General features: G+C 37.3%; 1 protein-coding gene across 16 annotated transcripts; it reads right to left on the minus strand.

Annotated features, from left to right (window-relative positions):
• Positions 1 to 6,373: 6,373 nt before the first annotated feature.
• Positions 6,374 to 20,597, minus strand: LOC127762174 (homeobox-leucine zipper protein HOX7). 16 transcript variants are annotated; one of them, XM_052286573.1, is made up of 10 exons: positions 20,310 to 20,596; positions 17,743 to 17,863; positions 16,007 to 16,059; positions 14,829 to 14,944; positions 14,222 to 14,294; positions 12,960 to 13,119; positions 8,491 to 8,750; positions 8,090 to 8,343; positions 7,396 to 7,475; positions 6,374 to 7,229 (listed from the first exon to the last, which is right to left on the minus strand). In XM_052286573.1, the coding sequence occupies exons 7-10, from the start codon at positions 8,681 to 8,683 to the stop codon at positions 6,794 to 6,796; spliced, it is 963 nt and encodes a 320-aa protein (XP_052142533.1). In that variant the 5' UTR covers positions 8,684 to 8,750; positions 12,960 to 13,119; positions 14,222 to 14,294; positions 14,829 to 14,944; positions 16,007 to 16,059; positions 17,743 to 17,863; positions 20,310 to 20,596; the 3' UTR covers positions 6,374 to 6,793. The 16 variants fall into 16 exon arrangements, with proteins under 16 accessions (XP_052142533.1, XP_052142522.1, XP_052142521.1 ...); XM_052286562.1 differs by having other exon boundaries at positions 16,007 to 17,863; positions 20,337 to 20,596; XM_052286561.1 differs by having other exon boundaries at positions 16,007 to 17,863.
• Between the last annotated feature and the right edge of the window lie 1,956 nt (positions 20,598 to 22,553).

Below are 22,553 nucleotides of genomic sequence, written 5' to 3' on the forward strand. Positions count from 1 at the left end.
ACGCGCGTATCCAAAACCTGCAAGTTGCGCTTATTGCTGACTCGGGCCATATATCTATCCAACTTATGCGTTGGTTGAATATATGTGTGCTTGTATACCAAAAGGGAATTGATGTGTCTCCATCCTATTCTCACTTTTGGAAGCTATATGTTTGATTGGAGAACAAGTTGCGTAGTAGGGCTCGTTTTTTTTTCCATGGTTTAGAATTAATTTTGAAGATAGTTCCACCGCTTGCTCTTAAGCTTAACAACCACATCTAAAATTTAAAATTTAGAAAATCCAAATTTGGTTGTAGCTTATAGTCGTCCATTAATTATAACACTGAAGAAAATCATCGGAAAAAAAATATCTACTTGATTTTAAAATTAAGTACTAAAATCCGAATTTGGTTGTACCTTATAATTCTATATATTGCTCTAGGTGTGGTTGTTTTCGAAATGTAAGCTGTATTAGTTCAACTTGTGTCACAAGGATGAAGAAAATAAATCAAATGACTTAGTTGCCTTTAATTTATAGTACAACATTGAAAAATATGAGTCATGTACTTTTTTTTAATAATAACATTTATTTAGCAAGTACGTACAAGAAGAAAAACAATAGTGACTAAAAATTCCAAAACTACTTACATTTACATTTTGAGTTGAGAAGGATAAAACAACTTAATTAAGTACAAATTCAATGTAACTTTTAGTTTTTTTATTTACAGGATTAATCTAGATTCTTTTTATGCTTTAATTTGTTAGGTTATAGTTTACTGTTTCATATTTAGCAAGATCCACGCTAAAAATATAATAACATTCTAAAAAATAAGTTATAATTTCATTTGTATAAATTAAAGAAAAAAGTTAATATATTAATTGTTTGAGCGTGGATCTAGTAGTTAAAAAGTGTTGAAGAAATAAGGAAAAAAAATCTTTCGACAAAAAGATGGCCGGTGAAAACGGTACGGAAATTTCCGAGATTTCCAGCTGCCATTTACAGTTTGCACCGATCGTTTCAATCGGTATTGGTAACCGATTATGGTGGAAATGGAAACAGTAATATCTTCTGGAAATGATAGTGAAAATGGGATGGAGGTTTTTCCGACCGTTTTGGTCGGTAACCGTAGTTGTACGGTAATTTTCGTCAAAATTCCGAAAAGATTCCAAAAGTTCCCCAGCGACTCAGCCAGCTCAACCCATCGGAAGCCCATGAATAAAAGAAGGCTGGTAAGCTTGCAGCCCAGAAAAAAGAGGAAGTGACAAGGGAAATGTTGTTAACCCTATGACATGGCTGACATGGCATGTGGATTTTGCTGAACTTTGGTCTCCTCAACTTATCAATGTTGAAGTATTGTTGAATTTTATTTATAGGGAAAATTTGAACCATGCCACATCAATTTTGCAAAATTTGTGATATGCCACCCCGACCCACATATCATTGACTCATGTGGGTCCTACATGTCATTGAGATACGGGTGACATATCTCAAATTTTGCAAAATTAGGGTGGCATGGTTCCAACAAACCATTTATATTGCTTGTCAAACTTATTATCATATCATTAATCATCATATAACGGTGTTATGTGGAGTGTGATGATGCAATAATAAAGTTAAAAAGTCATCTACGTGCATAGTTAAATGTGTGCTATGCCATACTCCGTTGATTCCGACATGAATTTTCGATTTCTGACCAATAGTATATTCCGTTCTGATGGTCCTGTTTCCGATATACCAATATTATTGATATCGTTACCGTTTCCGGGTCTACCATTCTAATTCTATTTTCGAGAAAAAAATATAAAAATAAAAATGGTACATAGTTTTTCCAACCATTTCCCTCCGACCATTGCCCTCCCTAGATGGCCCCATATTTTTCAGCCGTCGGAAATACTGTGTGTCCATATTACGTCGTCCCCAGTATCATCCGGCCGGAACCCGTAAATGCAAAAGTTGACGAATGCGACAAAACAATGGCAACTTCATTCTCAAATCGTGCGATTTTACTTGTTTTTAAGCATCACACATATCGCACCATTCTTTTACACATTAATTTACACACGTACGCTTGAAAATTACCGAAGTCAAACAAAAACATATCACTTAATTAATTACTATACACATGTTTTCCCATCAAATGCGCACGTCAATCTCTGATTAATTATTCTACCTAACCTTAGGTCACATTTTGAGCCATTAGGTAATTAGACATTTAGACCCCAAACTGTAATATTTAATTAAGAACCCGACACGTATGTGTCATTTGGTTAGCTAATTAATATTTGACAGAATTAACCAGGCGACAGCAGACATTTTTTTTTTTTGTGTGTGTGTGAATTGTATCAATCGATCTGTTGCTGTCTTGCCAGCATAAATTGTCTTTCCATGATAATCATCATCGTTGGAAAATTTATAAGGCGTGTCAAGGGTTTATTCCTGTTGGTGATTAATTAGTACACGTACGTGCGCTGACGCGCGCGTGCTGCATGTGCGCTATTAGCAGTTTCATCTTTTCTGCTAGCTACTCCTACTATGCATCAATAATCGTTGGCCTATTGCTGGTATACAGGGGTGGAGCCAAAAAAATTTCTACGCCTAGAACTCGAGTAGGGCTTAACTTATAGGATATTTGCTCTCTCAAAACATACATAGTGATTTAAAAGGATTTAGGCATGTTTATAGAGACACCGCCCCTGCTTGTACAAACGTGCAACACTCTGTGTTCGTTTCTCCAACAAGACATGGATTAAATTTTAGATACTCGTGACACATTTTTCAAACTACTAAACTGTGCGTTTCGTGCAAGAATTTTATATATGAAAGTTGCTCTAAAATATCAGTTTAATCCATTTTTCAAGTTTGTAATAATTAAAACTCAATTAATCACATATTATTACCACCTCGTTTTACGTGAAACAATCTTTATCTTTATCTTCATCTTCAGGAGATTCAAACACCACAATATATGTATTTATGCCACTAATTACCCTGCAAATATTTTTGGATGAGCAAAAATGCTAATCACAGTATCGGTTTTTTTTAACCAATAGAGAAAACTTCTATCAATATTTTTTAATGAACCGGCAAAAAACCGAGTCAAGCCGAGCCGCATGTGGGGTGAAATATCATATAAGTCGTGTCTCTCCCTCTCCCTCTCTTCCTTCTCTTAATTCTTCTCCACAGATCTAACCACTTCATTCGGAGGCGTCTACATTTCTAGCCGTGGCTCGACTTTGGCTTGCTCTTGGTAGGCGACTACATTTCAGCATCTCGATGCTGAAGGGTCATGTTGTAGTGGCAGCGGGCGCAGATAATATGAATTTCCTAGAGAATTTATGTGGCGAGCCGGCGACTAGGGATTAACGGAGCAGGCAACATGGTTGTCCCTTCAATACCGCTACACTGAGACCGATAGATCTGGTCACCATGAGCTCAAGGGTAAACAGATTTGTAACCAACACCCGTTATAAACGTAGACGAATATTAAGATTAAGTACGAGCATGTAAAACGAAAAACCCATTAGAGCATGATTAATTATTTTTTAATTATTATAAACTAAAAATAGATTTATTTGATTTTTTACAACTACTTTTATATAAAAAGTTTTTACATAAAATTCACAGTTTATCGATCTAGAATCTACATCTTAGTCAGAAAAGAACGTGGCCACTTGTGAAACTGATAATTAGGAATCTAACATGCCAAATGAACATCTAATCAAACTAACATATCACATCGATATATGATTCGACCATCGCATGCATCCATCAATACCTGTACAGTATACGAGACATGCACGGATGAAATTGAAGACATTATCACGTTGTCCCCATCGACCTTTAACCTCCATCTAAAGTCCCCATCGACCTTTAACCTCCATCTAACACCTGATATGATTGCATACAATCAGTCATGTCACACCATGGATATATATATATATATAATCCTGCAAAAAGAGCTTTGATTAATTGGAGATTGATCTGGCAATAATTATCGATCGATCTGCATATCTACGACATCACTACGTCCAGATGTCCAATGTTACGATCGACCGATCATTTTTACAGGAAATTTGATCAGTACACGTCGTGATCAATTAATCAACATATAGCAACAAAGAGCAAAATGGTGGTTTAATTTGAACCGTTCATTGGTTAACTCATGGTTGGTGCAAATTAGCTAGCTCACTCTATCACTGCGCTGCATTAGCTTAGCATGACACGTGTCTCCGATCCAAACCTCCATGGGCCCACCCAATCAAGTCCTGATGGCGAATAAATCCTTCTCTATCTGGTCACCCATCACACGTGTACAGAGCCCGGCTAGCTGCATGCCCTTTCAGCAACTTGGCTTTGTTAATTAGCCGGTTAATTAGCGTCGATTAACCACAGCTCCAGGCTCTACGTAATTGTGAGATTAACCTAACTACAATTTTAATTACGGATTTGAAAAAATGTGCACTTGCTTACCCATGCGTACACAGTTATATATTCTCAAAATATTGTAATTATATTCCCTCCGCTCCTAAAATATAATAAATTTTGGTTGGATGAGACATATCATAGTACAATAAATCTATACAGGAAGCCTGTCCAAATTCGTTGTATTATGATTCTTTTTGTTAGATAATGAAATATACTTTCAGTATTTGCTCAACGAGTTATAACCAATTATTACACCAAATCGCTCAAAAACGTTCGCAATCTAATGAGACCAAAACAGAAAGCAACACAAACTAATAAGCATCAACACAAGATTAAAGATCTACAATTATTGAAATCTTATTCGTGAACCTTCATTCGAAGTTGGCAAAAATGTGCATATTATTCGTTGTACTATAATATATTATATCAATCAAAATCTTTTATATTTTGATATAAAGAGAGTATTAGTTAAAGATAGATCGATCCTGGTTGGATAAATCCAACCGCAGTTCAATTCCGGCATAATCCAGGGAAATGGTATTCATGTTCTAAAACATAGGTAGCGTGTTGCTAGAGCTATCTATCTATCTATCTTCTACCTGTCGCTAATGATCTTTTCAACTGTGACATTTGTGTTACTCAATTAATCCAACAACTCCCCAGCCCAAGAGTAATTAAACTAAACCACGTAATTAGTCATGTAATTAAACTGCCTGCAGTCCATTCCGGTGTGACACTTGCGCAAAACAACGAGAGAAGCTTCAATATGTTTCTTCACACGTGTGCGTACGTAGCGCCAAGTGGATCCTCAATGATTAATGATGATCAATTTGCATCTAATAATTGAGCATCACGGATTGGTATGGTTCTCATTTAATTACCTTTGGATAAATGTGCATGACAACCGAGGCATGTTAGATGGTGGAGTTGTATGTGTAACTTAATTAGGCCTTTTTTTTCTTCTAATTGTTTAAAATTTAGAGTATTATTTTAATGGGTATTTAGGGTTTCAATAATTATGGGTTCTTTATCTTGTATTTGGTGCTTATTCGTTTGTGCTTGCGTTTTGTTAAATCTCGGTGTGTTCGTGTGAAACTATCTGTGTGCGATTGCTTTAGAGCGAATTTGTATAATAATTTATTGTAGTTCATTAAGTAAAGACTGGATTTTATTTTATTATCTTAAAAAAAGGTATTTAGGGCCGGGATCTAGTCTTAACTGTTCTACTCTCGGTTCCACCCTGCCTTTAATTACGTTTACTAACTAACGGATATGGTGTTTGATTTTTACAGGCTCTCCGTCTCTTGACCATGTGTAAGGATCAGCACACGCTTTAAATGGATATGTGTTTGGTGACGTGCAATCGAAAAATGATATAGTTAATAGCCATATGTCAACAATGTTCTATACAGTAATTAGCATACACAAATGGAAACGGAACTTTATTAGCCATGTGCCACATTGGCTACCTGCAGGATGGAGAGGATGCATATGCATGATATGATGTTGTACGAACCTTATCATAACGCGTAAAGACAAACCGACCAAAGGTCAATTACGCAACCGGAGAATTAATTCCAACACCTACAACTCTCCGTTTTAAATGTACATCACTTTTAAACATACGTTTTATCATTAAACTTATTTAAAACTTTAACTTTATGAAATACTTACTCAGTCTCAAAATATAAAAGATATTTTGGACGGATGAGAGATTTACTTAGTAGTATAAATCTGGACAGACTCCATATCCAAATTCATTATACTAAAAGTTTTCTTATCCGTCCAAAATTTCTTATATTTTAAATCCATATCCAAATTCATTATATTAAAAGTGTCTTATCCATTCAAAATTCCTTATATTTTAAAACGGAGGAAGCACAAGTTATGCATGCTTAAAATACTATGAAACAAAAGAGATAATAATTGTATAAATTTTGTCAATAAACAAATGATTAAATATATATGTCAGGAGGAAAGTACTAATACAGTACATATATGTATACAAGATCACAATACACACCGTATCATTGGTTAGGTATATATGAGAGAGATACATGCACTAGTATAATACACATTCACAGTTTCACACCAAGTAGCTTCCAAGATCACAACACTTCATAGCATTTGTTAGGCACGCATGAGAGAGATACATTCACTACTCTACTCTTAGATTTTACATTTTTACAAAGTATATGTATGACTTTAATCTTTTCTATGAACAGAACTATATGTACATATTTCCCTATATAAGCATGATTTTGATGAACAACAAACATAAAAGGGAAAACATTTACATGATCAATGCACGCGTATATATATATCACATATTTAATTAGCATGTGCATGCAGATGCAGTGCAAGAAAAAAAAAACTGCAAGCTAAGACCTCACGACGTCGCCGATGGCTGGCGGCGGAGCACCGGCGGGATGACGGCGGCGGCGAAGGGGCCAAAATGAGGCCGTCTGGCGCCGAACAAAGCGGCGGACGACGACGGCGGTGAGCCAGCGCCCGGAGACGGCACGGCGGCGGCGGTGATGGCGGCAGGGGCGCCGCCGCCGGCGAAGACGCGCGGAGAGAAGCTCTCAGAAGCTGCCGCAGCAACGACCTTGCTATGCTCACATGAAGGGCACACCCGGAACACCGTGCCGGCAGCAGCTGGTAGGTGGTGGAGGCCGTACAGCGGCGGGTACGACGACGTGGTGGTTCGGAGAGCGCCACGCAGCTCGGCCACCTCCCTCTGCAGCCGCCGGTTCTCCCGCGTCAGCCTCTCACAGCAGCGCTTCAGATGCTCGCAGTCCACCTCCGTCTGCTTCAGCTTCGTCCTGAGAATGATATATACATATATGTTGAGATGATTGATTCATGAATCATGATATAGTTTGGAGAATAGCTAGCTATAGCTAGCATCATTCTTAATTTGTTTGAGATATTGGAGAACACAGCAAATTAAAGGGAGATTAGTAGTATATGGTATGGTTTGTTTGTTACCTAGCTCTTCTGTTTTGGAACCAGACCTCCACTTGGCGCGGTCGAAGGTTGAGCCGATTAGCTAAATCACTCTTTTGTTTCTGTATACGAAATGAAAGGTAACTTTTGATTTCATTTCGGCTGTATCGATCTTATGCAAACAAAGAACTTTAGCTTTATTGACTTTAATCGCGATATGCTGGAACTTTTTTCTAAAGGAAGCTTAAACTGTAAATTAACATCCCAATCACACTCGAGTGTGAAATCAAACATGTGATATGTAAGTTAACCACTGAAGTGAGATGTAACATTTATTGCCAAGATTTCAAAAATTTTATTTTGTTACAAGGATCCGTTGCCATCAGAAGACCAATGTCCTCTGGAACTAATTTGGACTATTTCATAATCTAAGGCATCGTGTTAGTAGAAAACAGAGATGTGTGATGATTATATAGGGTTTCCTGAAGAACATATGGAATCCATCAAACTGTTATAACTCACAACGCTTTGTAGCATCGAAACTATATGTAACTGATCTCTTCGAACAAAGTCAAGAAGAGGAGGTAAATTAAGTTGATTGAACAATATCCTTCTAATTTATATGAACTAGACAGCATCTGCAAATTAAGAGACCTGATATACTTGATAGGACATGCGGTCTGATGCTTGATAGGTTTGTAAAAGTTGGAAAGATTGAGCAAGATACGACACATACCGGAGTTAGGGTGCTGTGTTCTTTGAAACTATCCTCCAGAAACGAGGACTGTTCCTTGGATAGCCTCAACTTCTTCCTCGCGCCACCACCGCCGTTATCCTCATCGTCTGCAGCTTCCTGATCAGCTACCTGCTGTCTTGTGGATGCCTCCTGCATAGAAGATGGTGACGAAGGCCTCCCTGCCTCTGCGCCTCCGTCTGCTGGCCGAGTGTTCACATCAAAACCACGTGTGCACATCTCTGAATTTGCACTGCCTACACAGAAAAGGACTCATCACCATCCAACGATTTTTCATGCTCTTATATATTAAGCTCTGCTGTACTAAACCACCTACAGACCAACCTGGAAGTTGCAACTAATCATAACAACAGAGCAAATATGTAAAGTTCTCCTTCGCTTACCGGTCTCTGCAGAGGATACAAACAGAGGGAAGCTCAAGCTCTCGACAGGAGCCTCGCCATGAGGGCGAGTTTCATCTTCTTCTCCCTCCATAGCTTCTTCTGATGATTGTGTGCATGTTGTCTGGTCATCCTGTTCATCTCTTCTAGTTGCTCTTACTCCAAGCACAAGCTCCAGGTCTTCTTCATCGCCCATGCATGTTGGTGTAAGCACCGGTGTAGGTGCAATGGTGGCCTTCACTGGAGCTGGAGAGTCCCCTAGACTAAGCTCAAGTTCCATATCAAGGAGAGAGAGGGGTCATGGAGTGAGGAGGCAAAGAGGAAGCAATAAGCAACTATCATATATATAGTGGTGATGGGCCAATCATCAGGGATTGACCAGAATAATAAAATAACAGTATCCAAGATGACTAAGTAATCAGAATATAGTTTTAGATTACTGTTTATTTAATGCTAGGGAAGGTGATCAATCTAATCACAAATAATTGGAATCAAAAGTTCATGTGCCATTAGCTCGGTGATTCTTGAATTATTATATCAGTGAAGGTTTGCTTATTTCCAAGAGGATTTTCCGCATGGACATTCTATATTTGAGTTGTTCCTTCAGTATATATTCTTTCTGATTAACGAATGTAAATAATATTGGAGAAATATGAACTCTTTATGTCTCACAGTAGTTTAGTATTTTTCATATGCATAAAAGGTCTTTTTATTACCAAATCATTGTACTTCGTTTTAGGCAATTAAAACATACCATTTCTTTTTGTAGTCATAGCTTATATATAGATGTCTCAATATGTAGAAGTTATATAGGAAATATTAAAGATTTCCAATGGTTGCGATAGAGCCGTGTCAACTGACCATAATGTTTCTTGAAACAGAAGGAAATTAGGTGGGGAAAAAGGAGAGATTATTTCCTCCAGTACAACATTTTTTAACTTTGAAAGAAAAAGCATGGCTGAAAGCTTCCATCTATTCACAGTTTTTGAATTATCACTTAATTGTACAGACAGTGATACTGAGCATAACAAAGGTAGAAATTACTTTGTCATAAAAATTGCTTCAGAAGTTATCCCTCCTCAAAGATTATTTAATAAATCAGTGGTATAAAATGAATATAAAATAAAACAATAATGCAATAAAGTCTCATTGAATTAATCGTATATCACCAGGTGGTAAGTAGGAAAGCTGTGGTAAACTGGTAATGTCTAGAATCTGTATATGTCAAATCTGAACTGGAATCATCTATGAACTGAGTTGAGTGGGGCCTATATCTACTGATATAGATGACCATGATAGTATGAGAATGTGATTCTATGCAAAAAGAAAAAAAAAGAAGGAAAAAGAAGTTAATGATTTAAGAAGGGAACACGCTGAGTATGTAGTGAGTACAGATGTGTGCGTTCTACAAGTAAATAATGCTAAAGCAACTCCTATTAGATGCATCTAACCAGAATTGCTATGTAACTTGAGCAAGTTTCATCTGGACTAATTAACATGAAGCATGAGTTCAAACTAAGACTATATTCTGGTATAGTGAGACAGTATACTACTGATTGACCACAATGAATTTAATGCTATGCATGATAATGCATAAAGATTATACTGAAACTGATGAATCTTCCAACAGTGACTTTAGTCAACCCAAGGTTCTGGTATCCTGATGGAATACATTGCAGAAAATTTGATTATTGCTACATCAATCATGCAGCACACATGCACATGAATTCCAATCATCACGTAATGATATTACTAGAGGGATGTCATAGATTACAACTAAGGACTGTTATTGCTCTACTTGCAAAAGAAAGATTTGAGTAGGAATCTATCACATACCTTATAAAATGAGAACATTGCTTTCAGTAAAATTTCAGCAAGGCCGTACTTTGACAATTAGAACCAGTAATATATTTATAATATTCTTTGACAATGTATGGTTATATATAATAGAGAAAAAGGTTGATTGACATGGTCAAGGGTATAATTTTATCATGAAGACAAATTGCCTGTTGACAGCCTATGGATCTAAAATTAATAGGACAGAAAAATGAGTGAATTTGAGGATCATTTTATTATTGTCTGCGTCTGAGAATATTCTTTAGATAGATGAAAGTAGACGGTTCAGTATAGAGCACTCAACTGATGGTGATGAGGCCAACATTCCGACCCTCATGAATATTTGCAAGTAACTGATTTTGAATGTTCCAGAAAAAAAAAACTATTTTTTTCATCTATATATCTTGCTTTCAGAGATGGCAGACTGAAGCATCAGCACTAAAACCTGTAATATCTAGCCCTTGTTTTTAAAGTCTGAACGTACTACTTATTTGATGGATCAGTACGTATTTATATTTTGGAACAAAAAGAAGCACTCAGTATTGTTTTATAGAAGCAGTATTGTTTTATAGAAGTTTCTATTAGTTTTATGCCATTTAGTAAATTATGAACGTATAGTAAAATTGTATTCAAATTTTAACTCCAAATTGAAAGACTCAAATGTGAAGGCAGAATGAATAAAGCTCTCTACAAATTATAATACCATTGGTTATCATGCCACATCATTGTGTGCTAGAAATGTTCTTCATACTTTAAAACATATCACAAAATTAGAAAATAATACTTTGAAGTTTGGAGATGATGCTGTTTTTTGAACAAAACACAGGGGAGAAGTCCTCTGCGGTTATATTTTATATTTATATTCAAGAGAGTTGCGTCTTCAACAGAAAAGTAATACAACTAATTTTTCATGCCTTATCGTGCATTTACTTTTTTTTGGTTTAACCAACGGGAGAAACTTGGTTGCCACATGCAAACAGCAAACCTATCTTGCTATGATTTCTCTTGTATTAAAACCCGATTAGTATTTTTAAACAGGTGATGTTCTGAAGGCTGGGTCTGGAGAAGCTGAAGGTTTCTTAGTAGAGCACAAACAATACTAGTTTTAAAATGTAAATGTGACAGTTCATTTTATCATAATATAGTTTGTCTTTTTTATGAAAACCCATTCCTAACAACCCATGAAGCTGCGGTACAATGAGATAATAGGAGTATGTAGATCCAAGTGATATGCTTTGAAAAAGAGCATACATATCAATACAACAGAAGTAAACCTTCAGGAAAAGGTTGATGCGTATCATCCTAGATGCCAAAGCTAACTGGTCCAGATAAGTGTGATAGCATTTTCAATGTGTCAGCATAAAAAGAAATACAGTGAGGGTACTAAATTTCCATAACAAAACTATGTTTCAAAACTATAGAACAATTTAGTTGAAAATGGATTCAAATCAAGCCACAACACCTCCTAGCAGGACTTAAAGAGCCAAATATATTACTCTCTCCATCCCAAAATATAACAATATAACAATTCAAAATTTATCCCAAAATATAACAACTTCACCTACATTCTCTTCTCAACCAATCACAACCTTCCACCATTTAATTTCTCCACCTACTTCCTCTTCTCAACCAATCACAACATTCTCCCATTAAATTCCACATACTTTCTTAATACCCGTGTCCAACCCTAAAACTTCTTACATTTTGGGATGGAGGTAGTAGCAGGTCTTAAATCAGTTGTTTTTTTGGACAAAAATAGTGAAGTCAGATATCAATCTATCCAAACCAGTTGGCAATTTCATTGCTACTAGGTCTTCTAAACTATAATAAAAGTGAGGTATAGGAATGGCTAGAATGCCATCATTCGGATGCTCTGTATAAACCAATATAATTGGATTTGCAAGCTACACTGTCATCAACAAAGCTTCGCTCTAGTTTACTCACCATACAATCCACATTGACCAGTGATGCAAAAGCTTTGATTGAAGTGTTAGCAGAAACAGCTGCATAAGTAGCTATTGTCGGATTACAGAGTGAGGGCTCAAAGACTTGGAGTTCTTTTTTTAAGGTAAAACAAATCTAGGCTTTAAAACAGAATCAGTCTTTAGTATCAACTAGGCAGACATTTTTACAAGAGAATTTGGCAATTAAGAGCACTTCTAGCTTGCTTTTCTCAAGGAGTATGTATTCTCTTTAATGGGCAGAAATTCAACTTTCATCCAGGTATCGTGATTTTAGCCTCTATTATTGAAACAGTCTCCAATATTGTGTTATCCAAACTACTTGGTATTGCACATTTTAGTCATTCACTTGGTATTTCATAAATCATGGTTGACTCTATTTTATGTGCTATGACAGAGCTGTATGACAAAGTAACACCAAATCATGAATAACCTCTTTTGCAATTGTTGTTCACTTTCACAAGACCACAAGAAATCAACTTAAAATCAGATTCTCTGTATGCCGCCATCTCATAAGATATTATTGAGTGTTTGTTATGTTTCTGCATTTATATGCAATCACCAAAACTTCATCCATATCCTTCATTTAATATGTACATGTTGTGGTTCATATGATGCTTTTCCGTAAAGGCATCCAATCAACAAATGCAGGCAATGTCTTAAGAAGAAACATACCTCAGATCTGTTGGGAACAATCTTACACCACCTGTCGTCAGAAAAGCACTAGCAGCAGGCCTTCATCGATTCAGATGTAGCAAAGACCTTTGGTTATTGATTGGTGGTTCCAAATTATTGGAAAAACATCAACCGTTTGGGGACACCAGATAGATTATTTCTGAAAAAAGTTGATGCAGTGATTAACTTTCATGATGCAATACTAATACCAAGCACATTGTGTATATCGGTAATCTCTCCAATTAATTCATGCACATTAAAATCTGAAATACAAATCAATCAATGTATTAATCCATCATTACCAATTTAACACTTGAAAAAACTGCCTCTTGTATATATGTAAACTAGAATATCCTTCTAGATTGAAGAAAACATTTCGCCATGTGGAGTCTTCCATCAAAGTGGATAACAACACTAGCGCTATTTTCTCTCAAATTTGAATGTTTAACGTGGACTTTATTGGAAACTTTTACACATCAGAGTATCGTGTTCCATATGTAGAACTTGAACTGCTCCAAATCTAGATGTGCATGACAATTCATAATTTCATACAGTACAAAAAGTTCTGATGCACTGAAAAACATTGCAGCACACAAGCACATGCTATCCCTCCATACAGACAAAACTGAAGTGGGATGAACCAAGCAAAACTAAAGAACATAATCCAGATGTGCTAATAGCCTGACAAACCAAATAGCACAACTGATTATGTTGTGCCGAAACTGAAGAACTCCATGCCATATTTTGCCATAGTTACCACAGAACAAAGCCTTGGCAGGGAAAACTATAACAGTTAAGCATTCTACATATTCTTATTGCTAACTTAATTAACCAATGTGTAACTGGAGAACCAACAGATCCATAAGATGGCAAGGAATGACACTATGACAGTCATAATACACAAAATTTAAATTTTTAATAATTGTTCATTTTTAGTTATGAAAGGTATAGGTGTAAAATGAAATGTATAGTGCCAACGAATGTGATATGTATATGTCATATTTAATGAATGCCTCCTACGGAAATGCATCAGCTGATCTATCCTTCTTAGTTCTTACATGATAATTATTAATTGGAAATAATAAGTGTGCAACATGACAATACATCGCGTAAGTTGCGTGTCTGCTATAGGAACTGAGGTGGCATTCTCTTACGTCAATTATACTCGACGTAAACTATAAGAAGAGAACATGATAACATAGATCTAAAACAGCGGCATCACAATTAACAAAATTTACAATATGCAATAGATACCAAGTGACCTTGTAGCATGGCAGTTTCTTGAATATTAAAATGCTACATGACTTGTCCATGATCATTTCTTAGCGGCCACAACTGAAAAAAAAAAACAATGATGTACAGATGCTTGTCAACTGACTTATTAGGAAATTCAAGTTTATAATGTTAGTCATGGGAAATATGTGAATAACAATCAAGCTATGTTCATGACCTGCAAATACCAACTTCAGATAGTTCATGCTCTAGATTATTAAGTTTCAATCCCATAGAACTTTCCAATTCTTGATTTTGTGCAAAGCAGCAAACAATGCACCTTAAACAAGGATAGATTCAAGAATGACATGGCAGTCTTAAATGCATCTTCCTATATACTAGAAAAGGGTTATGTATTAGCTCTTATAAGATCAATTTAAGTTGCACTTTACATGAAATATGTTAAATGAACATTTTTACCATTGTTTACCGATGATAGATGGCATAATTTAAAGAGGCCATGCCAGAACAACACTGTCATAGCCTTTTCAAGTCACTTTAAAGCACACATCTATATTTTGCTAGAAAGATATAATATGGGATCATTTCCAGTATTTGACTTGCGTGTAACAGGCATCAAATATATGAAAAGAAAACCTGATAACATTGAATACTGCCATCTGTAAACAGTCATTTGTGTGCCACTTCTAGGAATAATACGATTGACAGGTCTTGATGTTCTCTATATCATGCATGCAACTCAGACTGCCTGCCTGTTAAAATATTTCAGCAGGTTAAAGTATGAGCATTTTGAGTTCATACTAGTAAAAACCAACATTTATGAACTGTTTTAAGAATTTATAGTTGTTGTAAACAAATTTGTCCAAACATCACAAGTGAATGCATATGAACACATTGAAACAAAAGCATAGAGTCCCCAATTCCCATACTGAGAATAAACTACTGTCACTCCACGAGCACTACTGAGCTTTTATTGTTTTTCAAAGGTTGACTTTCTATATTATTTGACTTCCAGGGCCCACATATTCTTAAAGCGGGTTACTCCACGTCCATGTTACTGCCGCCCTGAGGTTATTGAATGCAGTATAGCTTAAAGATCTAATAACAATATAACATTCATGCTTGAGCAACTCCTAATTATTTATAATATAAAGTCTATCTAATATGTTCAGTTTAGTTCCTTCTCTTTGTACGTGGAAGTGTATCATTTAGTCATAATGCCCTCATGAATATGGATAAACAATGAGAGGTTTGTGTCCCTGTAGGCGTAGCGCTGTCAATTACATATTTTCTACCAATGTTAAAAAGAAAATTCAAGATATTCACATTCAAGAGAAACTAAGCATGGAACAGGTTGCAGCACATATGAGATTGGTGGATACTGGATAGAAGAGCACAAACTAGGCAAACTCACATCGCCATTGAAGAAAGAGTATAAAATAAAGTCATGCCACGGCCACTTCCTCTATGAATAGTACTGTAATTCTTGCCGGATGCAGCATGTGATCGTATTTGTTATATCAAATGTTCTTTCAGGAGCACCATGGCATTGGTTGCCTACAGCATGTGCTACGGGATAAGCCTTATGTATCACTCAAGACACTCATTAATAGAGCATTAGGGCAAGATTAATTTATTTCCCCACCAAACCTCCCTCCCTCTCAGTCTGTGCGTGTGTTACTATTAACAGTAGCTTCGGCTAAGGTCCACGGTATATATGCAGTTAAGCAGAGAAAAGATAAGGAGGGCACAAGGATCAAAAGTAAAAAGGAACAGATGCTCAGGGCATGTTTTCAGTAGAAAATGTGATTTACCTGTAGCGTCAGAGCGACTGCATATTTGCATTGCTGCTGTTATCTGCAGTCACCTGTGACAGGGTAAAAGGAGAGAATAAGTACAATTGTACTACCACTCTTCCTAGAAACAACATGCATTGTACTACATTCTGTCGGTACAGAACAAATCAGAAACCAGTGTACTCTAGTTTTGGAATGCGACATTGCAGTCTGCTAACTGCACGCGGGAGAAAAGGCAAACAGAGCAGCATGCTAGTAAAGAGTGAACTGCAGAGGACACACAGTTCATGTCTAAAATGCAAACCAATGCAAGACACCACGGTCTAAAATATCAGACTTTATACAGAAATTAGAAGCTGAATCTTGCACGAGTCTCCATGCTAAATCCTGGAAAATCGTAACAATGTTTTACATTATAGAATGTTTGGACATGAAATGCAGGAGCTTGTTCCAGGGATCAATTGAATGATTTCTTCATTCCTTTTTAGTTTCTTCCTTTGCACAAACATAACAGCTCAAACACCAAACAGATATTCAATAGAAATCATGAAAAATGAACCCAGATATGAAGCTTTTCCAATGAAAATAACATAAGGCTTCCTTTCGAGGGCATCATTTATCTTAGTTTCTGGAAAAAAAAATCATGTTCCCAGTTCAACGGATTTCACCAACAAATACGGCTGACTTGACACTTCAACAGATTAATCCCTCAAAAGAAAAGAAAGGAAGATCAAAGCACCAAAATTCCAATGAACAATGCTCAAATGTGATTGGTATTGAAATATTATTTTATGAGCCAACTTAGAGAGTTTTAAGAAGTCCATAAGTACAAGATGCACGCAAGAAGCGTATGTAACAAGAATACCGATTGCAGTGATCTCACAATAGGACAATATATACATATTATATGAACTAGAAATCCAGCACCAATCATTATCTGCATTTGCATATAGATCTGCAATTGGAGGCGTCAACGGCACAGCAAACTGGATGCTTCAAATTTCTGAAGAGGCCCTGTACCTGTCGGGCGGTGGCATTACAAACATCTCGGTTGTAAACATCACCTTTTATTATTCAACATAACTCATGAATCTCTCTTTCTGTGCTAGGTAAGTTGACTAAGCAAACTCAAAGACATCAATTATCATTCTGGAGTCCTTACCTTCATTAATTGTGCAATGTGCATTAATTGAGCAGGAATGTTTAGCATTTGAAAAGTACATGGAGCCTGGAGAAGATGCTTCATTCCCCCTAAACTATAGCGTGAAAAGTGAGTGAGGCAGAGCAATGGAAGGGGGCCAGTAGTCATGCAAGTAGCAGCACCCTCTGACTGGATCAATCAAATCCTGGCTGTATTTTCATTCATTATCTTGTCAATTTTGCTGACAAGCTAGACTTAACTATAACACACAAGTTTACTTTTATGGACGTAAGCATTCAGGCAATAAAGATTGCTCATGCATGCATTGTGTACTCATGATCTAATATCTAATCAAATGCAGAAGCATCTTTCTGTTAGCTCAGTTCAAGAGGGCCTCAATACTAGATATGTAAAGGTGACAGTTCAGTTGCAAAATGCGGAGATTTGTGTTTTTTTTATGGTTTCATAAGCCAAAATTGTACCAGACTATCTCTATATGGTGAATACGAAAAAAAAAATATTGACGTAGGTTTTTCACTGGGACCATGGAAATTACAGATTGCAGAAATGTATTATTATGAGAAACAGAGCAAGAATTTGATTCGTTTCTTACCCACCATCACTTCCATCAACTTGCATTAGTTTGATATGCTTTAAAAGCAATGAATTGACTATCAGAAGGTCAAAAGATATAATTGCAGAAGCTTCAATCTTTTTCCATGGTAACAACACCCCTAACAGAATAAAATTCCAATCATTAGCATTGCTTTTAGTATAAATTTACAAAATGTGAAGTAGTTTGCTAGTGTAAATCATCAACATAGCTCAAATTAATATATCGAAACAACCCAGCACAGAATTGAAACACGATGTGATTGTCCATGATACAAGACAATACAGTAGAGAAGGCACAGTGTTCAATGAAAAAGGACATGGTATTAAATCAATAACTATAATGTATTTACTGAATTTTCCTAAAAAAATTTCTCATGATCACATCTGTTCAAACTGAATTTGGATATTTTATTTTTTAAAAAAATGCTCTGCATTGTAAAATTAGTGTCATACTGAAAAGCAACAAATAGCGTTCATGCAAAGTTGATAAAACACAGGCAGTACACCCAGGAATAATGTTGCATGTCAATTACTATACTGATCTGGTAGGCTGGCAGTTGACATGTGATAGCAAAGAATCTATCCCGTGCTATATTTTCATATGGATTCATGGCATGAGGTTAGGAATTCCAAAGTTCTCATCTGCACTTCGGCATTCCCACAGAATCATTAGCAACCTTCAACCAAATAGGATGGCATGCTTTTACTATAAAAAATTGGATGTACTCCCAAGTATTTGAACTGATTGGCTGGTGTGAGTATTTGATAGACGACAGATAAGGAAGACCATATAAAAAGTTCCAAGTGACAAGCAAATTTACAAAATAAATGAATGACATCACATTAATGATAGCAGGCAAAAGTAACCAAAGAGAACTCTTCCTTCTAAATAGGAAAAAAGTAGTCTATATAAATAAGGAGTTAGTGTAAAACATTCTTGCCACATCACCAAAACTACTAAGTGTTAGGACAGATGAAGCAGAGTAGTTGTGAAGTTCAAAATTTAATATATCTACCAACTTAAGAAAACATCTAATGGTTTTGACCTGCCAGTTTATAGAACCTTATAACTTTCATATGGAAGAGCAACATAGGAAGCTATAGGAAGTTGGTGTATCACATAGATCGGACATTAACAGCATTGTTTGTTACAAGATAATCAGAATTCTGTGCCTTCATTCGGCATTACATTGACTTTTGAGACACTCAGTATATCTGTATTGGAATTTTGGATGTACAACTAACTGAAAGCATATTTTGAAGCTATTGCATGAAAAAGCTCATTATAATTGGTAGAGATTCCCTTGGCTAACTAAATCTCAGAACAAAGCACAGGAACTCTAAACTAGCCCTTCAATTAGATTGAAGATAAATATGAAGCATAATTAAATTTTATTAAGTAAGGGGACCCAAGTTCCATAAGTATAATTTGCACTTAATCAATAGTAGTACCATACAAAACATACACTTGAACAATTAACTTCCAAATGGATTATAGTTTTTAGTAGGAATAAAGGCGCTATGGTTCAGCATTAGCACATAAAGTTGATTAATTAGAAAAACTGTTTAGCTTTAGCACATATATCCAACTGAAACTATCGTCCAGTTGTCTGTTTCATATTTTCTAGAGTTTTACTTTTAAAAAAAAACGACTAGAGTTTTACTTTCCATGGTCACTGGGTTTAAGAAATCTTTGTAGGGCACGCAATTGCTTTCTTAAACCAACCAGCTCACCAAAAGTCACATCTGTTCACTGCTTGTTAGCTCAAATTGGCCAAATCAAGAATAATTGTTGACGAAATAATTAATTATCTTAAAGATTCTCACCAGGGCATTATTTCAACTGATTCAAAACAGCATCAGGAGCTATTGCCGTTTACTATAATGTGACAGTGAGCCATTGCTTATGCAGCTACAAATTGGTGTATAATCCCAAACACTAATAACAAATACAAGAAACCGATCCCATGTAGTTGATTCCTTGATTCACTATGTAGCAAATTTTCTTTCTGTGATGCCCCTAAAACATATTGGTCTCCACAGAACGAAAAGGAAAAAAGCGATCATATCCGTTGAAGAATATGTCAACTGCAAATGTACCCAGTATCCATCTCACAGTTGATTCTAACATTAATAGTCGCAGCATCGCAGGCTGCAAACTTATCTTCATGGGCATCAAGCCATCAACAACTTGAGTCGCTATAGACGCAACTGTGATAGCCCAATTGCCCAAAGGGATAACGACCATCACTCCAAACTCAAAGGCTTCATTCCTAGAACAGCTAACTGAGTCTGGTTTCCAAGTGAGGTTTTACCACTACACTTCTACCTCGAACCCTGGACTAGTAAGCATCGCGCCGCCGTCCAGCCTCCAGGACGGCCTAGGCTACAGTACGAAGTTGAGAACCCTAGTGCCTCGATGGCTAGTCCATGGCAGCATACTCCTCTCAGCCTCTCAGCCTCTCACCCCGGCCGCTACAAGTACAAACCCCACTCTACACTACACCAACCCGGTCGGCGGAGAGCGGGCGCCGGGAGACGCTCGACTCGGAGTCAAATTTGAACCTCATATTGGCGAGCGGAAGCGTTTACCACCGCGAGGATGAATGCGGAGGAGGCTGGCCGTGGCCGGCCGCCACGCCGGGGATGGCCACGGCGGCGGCGGCGGCGGATCGATCATCGGCTCCCGGCGCCCGGGGGCATCCCCGCACCCAGCCCTCAGGCGCGCCGGCCGCCGGCCGCCGGGATGAGACGGAACAGGTGTTGGTGGCCGCGGCGGCGCGGCGGGGGGCGAGGCGAACGGCGGCCGCGCGCTCGGTGGGCGTGCGAGTGGGGAAGGGAAGGAAAATGGAAGAGAATGTTCGCTTTGCTTGTGGGAGGGGGTAGTGGGCCGAAAGCTGGGAGGAGGCCCGGCCCAGGAAAAATTTTGCGTTCGCATTTGGAGAGAGTAGAGAGATCTACATCCTATGAAGCCTTTATTATTTTGCATCTAATTTAGCTAACTTTTGGTCTGAGATGCATTCAAATTCTGAAATGTGTGTGTGCCTACAAGATTTGAAGGGGGGACTACAAAGTATTTCGTCCTCACCGTCACTGCACACAGGAAAATTGCCTTGTAGAGCAATTAAAATATATTATATTTTATTAGGGACTTGTAATATTTAGAGTAAATTTCACAGAACTACATATTTTGTGGTCCAAGTTAAATCATTGGTAGACTATAAATTACTTACATTTATATTTGTAATTACACTCTAAATTTAAATAGTTACATTGTATTTTTTATATTACACACTACATGAGAGGATTAGTATTAAAAATGATTTGTTGCCTACTTGAAAAGGTTTATAGGAGAGATATAAACATACCTACATATATAAAAGAGATAGCGATCACTTAGAGAAAAAACACTGAAATCAAGTAAAAAATGGAATATTTTTAGAAAAACTATTTTATTATATATAAAGTATCATTGTGAATAAAAAAAAGTTTTCATAATACTTATCGTTTTTTGACAAACTGATAAAAAGAGTGGGCATGGGAGTAGAGGTCATGTGGGCTCTGCCCGCGCAGGTTCTCGAATCCTGCCGACCACGCCTTTCTTATAAAAATAAATTGCATAGTTTTTATTCAATTTTGCACAAGATTTGTATTTATATAAGAGAAAATTCGATCCATAGCACAGGAAAGAAATCGGTACCAAAAAATAGCACACAAATTTTTCGTTTTCGGCGAGAAGCACAGGCCACCGTTTTTCCTTCGTCCCATAGCACTTCCGTCGCATTTATCCATCCAGTGAAGTGTTTTGCTGTTAGTCAACAGATAGAAAGACCAAATTGCCCTTCTTCTATCTGTATAACAAGGCCCACTCAATTTGCCCTGCGCTGGTATCACTGCTTGAGGTGAAGAGAAAGGGGAAAAACGACGGCGACGGCGACGGCGATAGCAGCGGCGGTGCCAGCGGCGGCGAGCAGAGGGGAGACAGCGACTGCTAGCGGCTGGCGGCTATATCGCGGCTGCATGCTCAAGGCTCTCTCACGGTATGTGCAATGACGAATTTGTGGTTGGGTTTTTGACTGGGGCAACCTAGATCTGAAGAAATGTTCTTTGTTTGTTTTTTGTGGTTTCTGAAGCAGGAATGTGTTTTTGTTAGACTCTTTTTGATAGACTGTTTAGATGGTTGCTCCAGACGACATCCCTCTTTGGTAAGATTGTTCTACAACCAAATCACAAATCACATTGTTCTTTGAAATAGGGGTTAGGAATGTGTGTGCTAACTATAGGAATCAATCTTGCTATGGCAGGGTTGATCCCTTTTCGGCATATCGGGTATGCATTACTATGCAATCATATACTCGAAAGGGTGATGTTGAAGTGGTTTGCGATGGGAAGGAATAGGACATAGTTGTTGATGGAGATAAATTCAACTTGATTGCGCTTACTGATGAGATTAAAGAACATTTTGAATGGGGAACCAATCAAAAAGCTAGCATGTTATATCTTGATAGTACAGGACAATACCTTCCACTGACTAGTGATGCTGCGCTGAGAAGACTGGTAGATTCAAATTTTCTATTTCGCGAAATTAGTGTTTTGGTTAGGGTGGAGGATATTGTTGAGGTTGCTGATGCCGATGGCAATGGCAATGCCAATTGCAATGGTGGTGATGGCAGTGGTGGTGATGGCTCTGGTGCTGATGTCAATGGTGGTGATGGCAATGATGGTGATGGCAGTGGTGCTGATGGAGATGGCAATGTAGTTGTAGGTGAGAAAGAGATGCAACAAAAAGCATCTAGTAAATGGCAAGCT

The sequence above is a fragment of the Oryza glaberrima genome, chromosome 2 (assembly GCF_000147395.1).
Source record: "Oryza glaberrima chromosome 2, OglaRS2, whole genome shotgun sequence".
Classification (NCBI taxonomy): Eukaryota; Viridiplantae; Streptophyta; class Magnoliopsida; order Poales; family Poaceae; genus Oryza; species Oryza glaberrima.

Excerpts from the sequence above, each read along its gene's own strand:
- LOC127762174 (XM_052286559.1), bottom strand. The coding sequence starts at position 8,767 with ATGGAACTTGAGCTTAGTCTAGGGGACTCTCCAGCTCCAGTGAAGGCC. Across the intron at positions 8,344-8,490 it reads TGTATCCTCTGCAGAGACCG|GCAGTGCAAATTCAGAGATG; the intron begins GTAAGCGAAGGA and ends TTTTCTGTGTAG. Across the intron at positions 7,230-7,395 it reads TTCCAAAACAGAAGAGCTAG|GACGAAGCTGAAGCAGACGG; the intron begins GTAACAAACAAA and ends TATCATTCTCAG.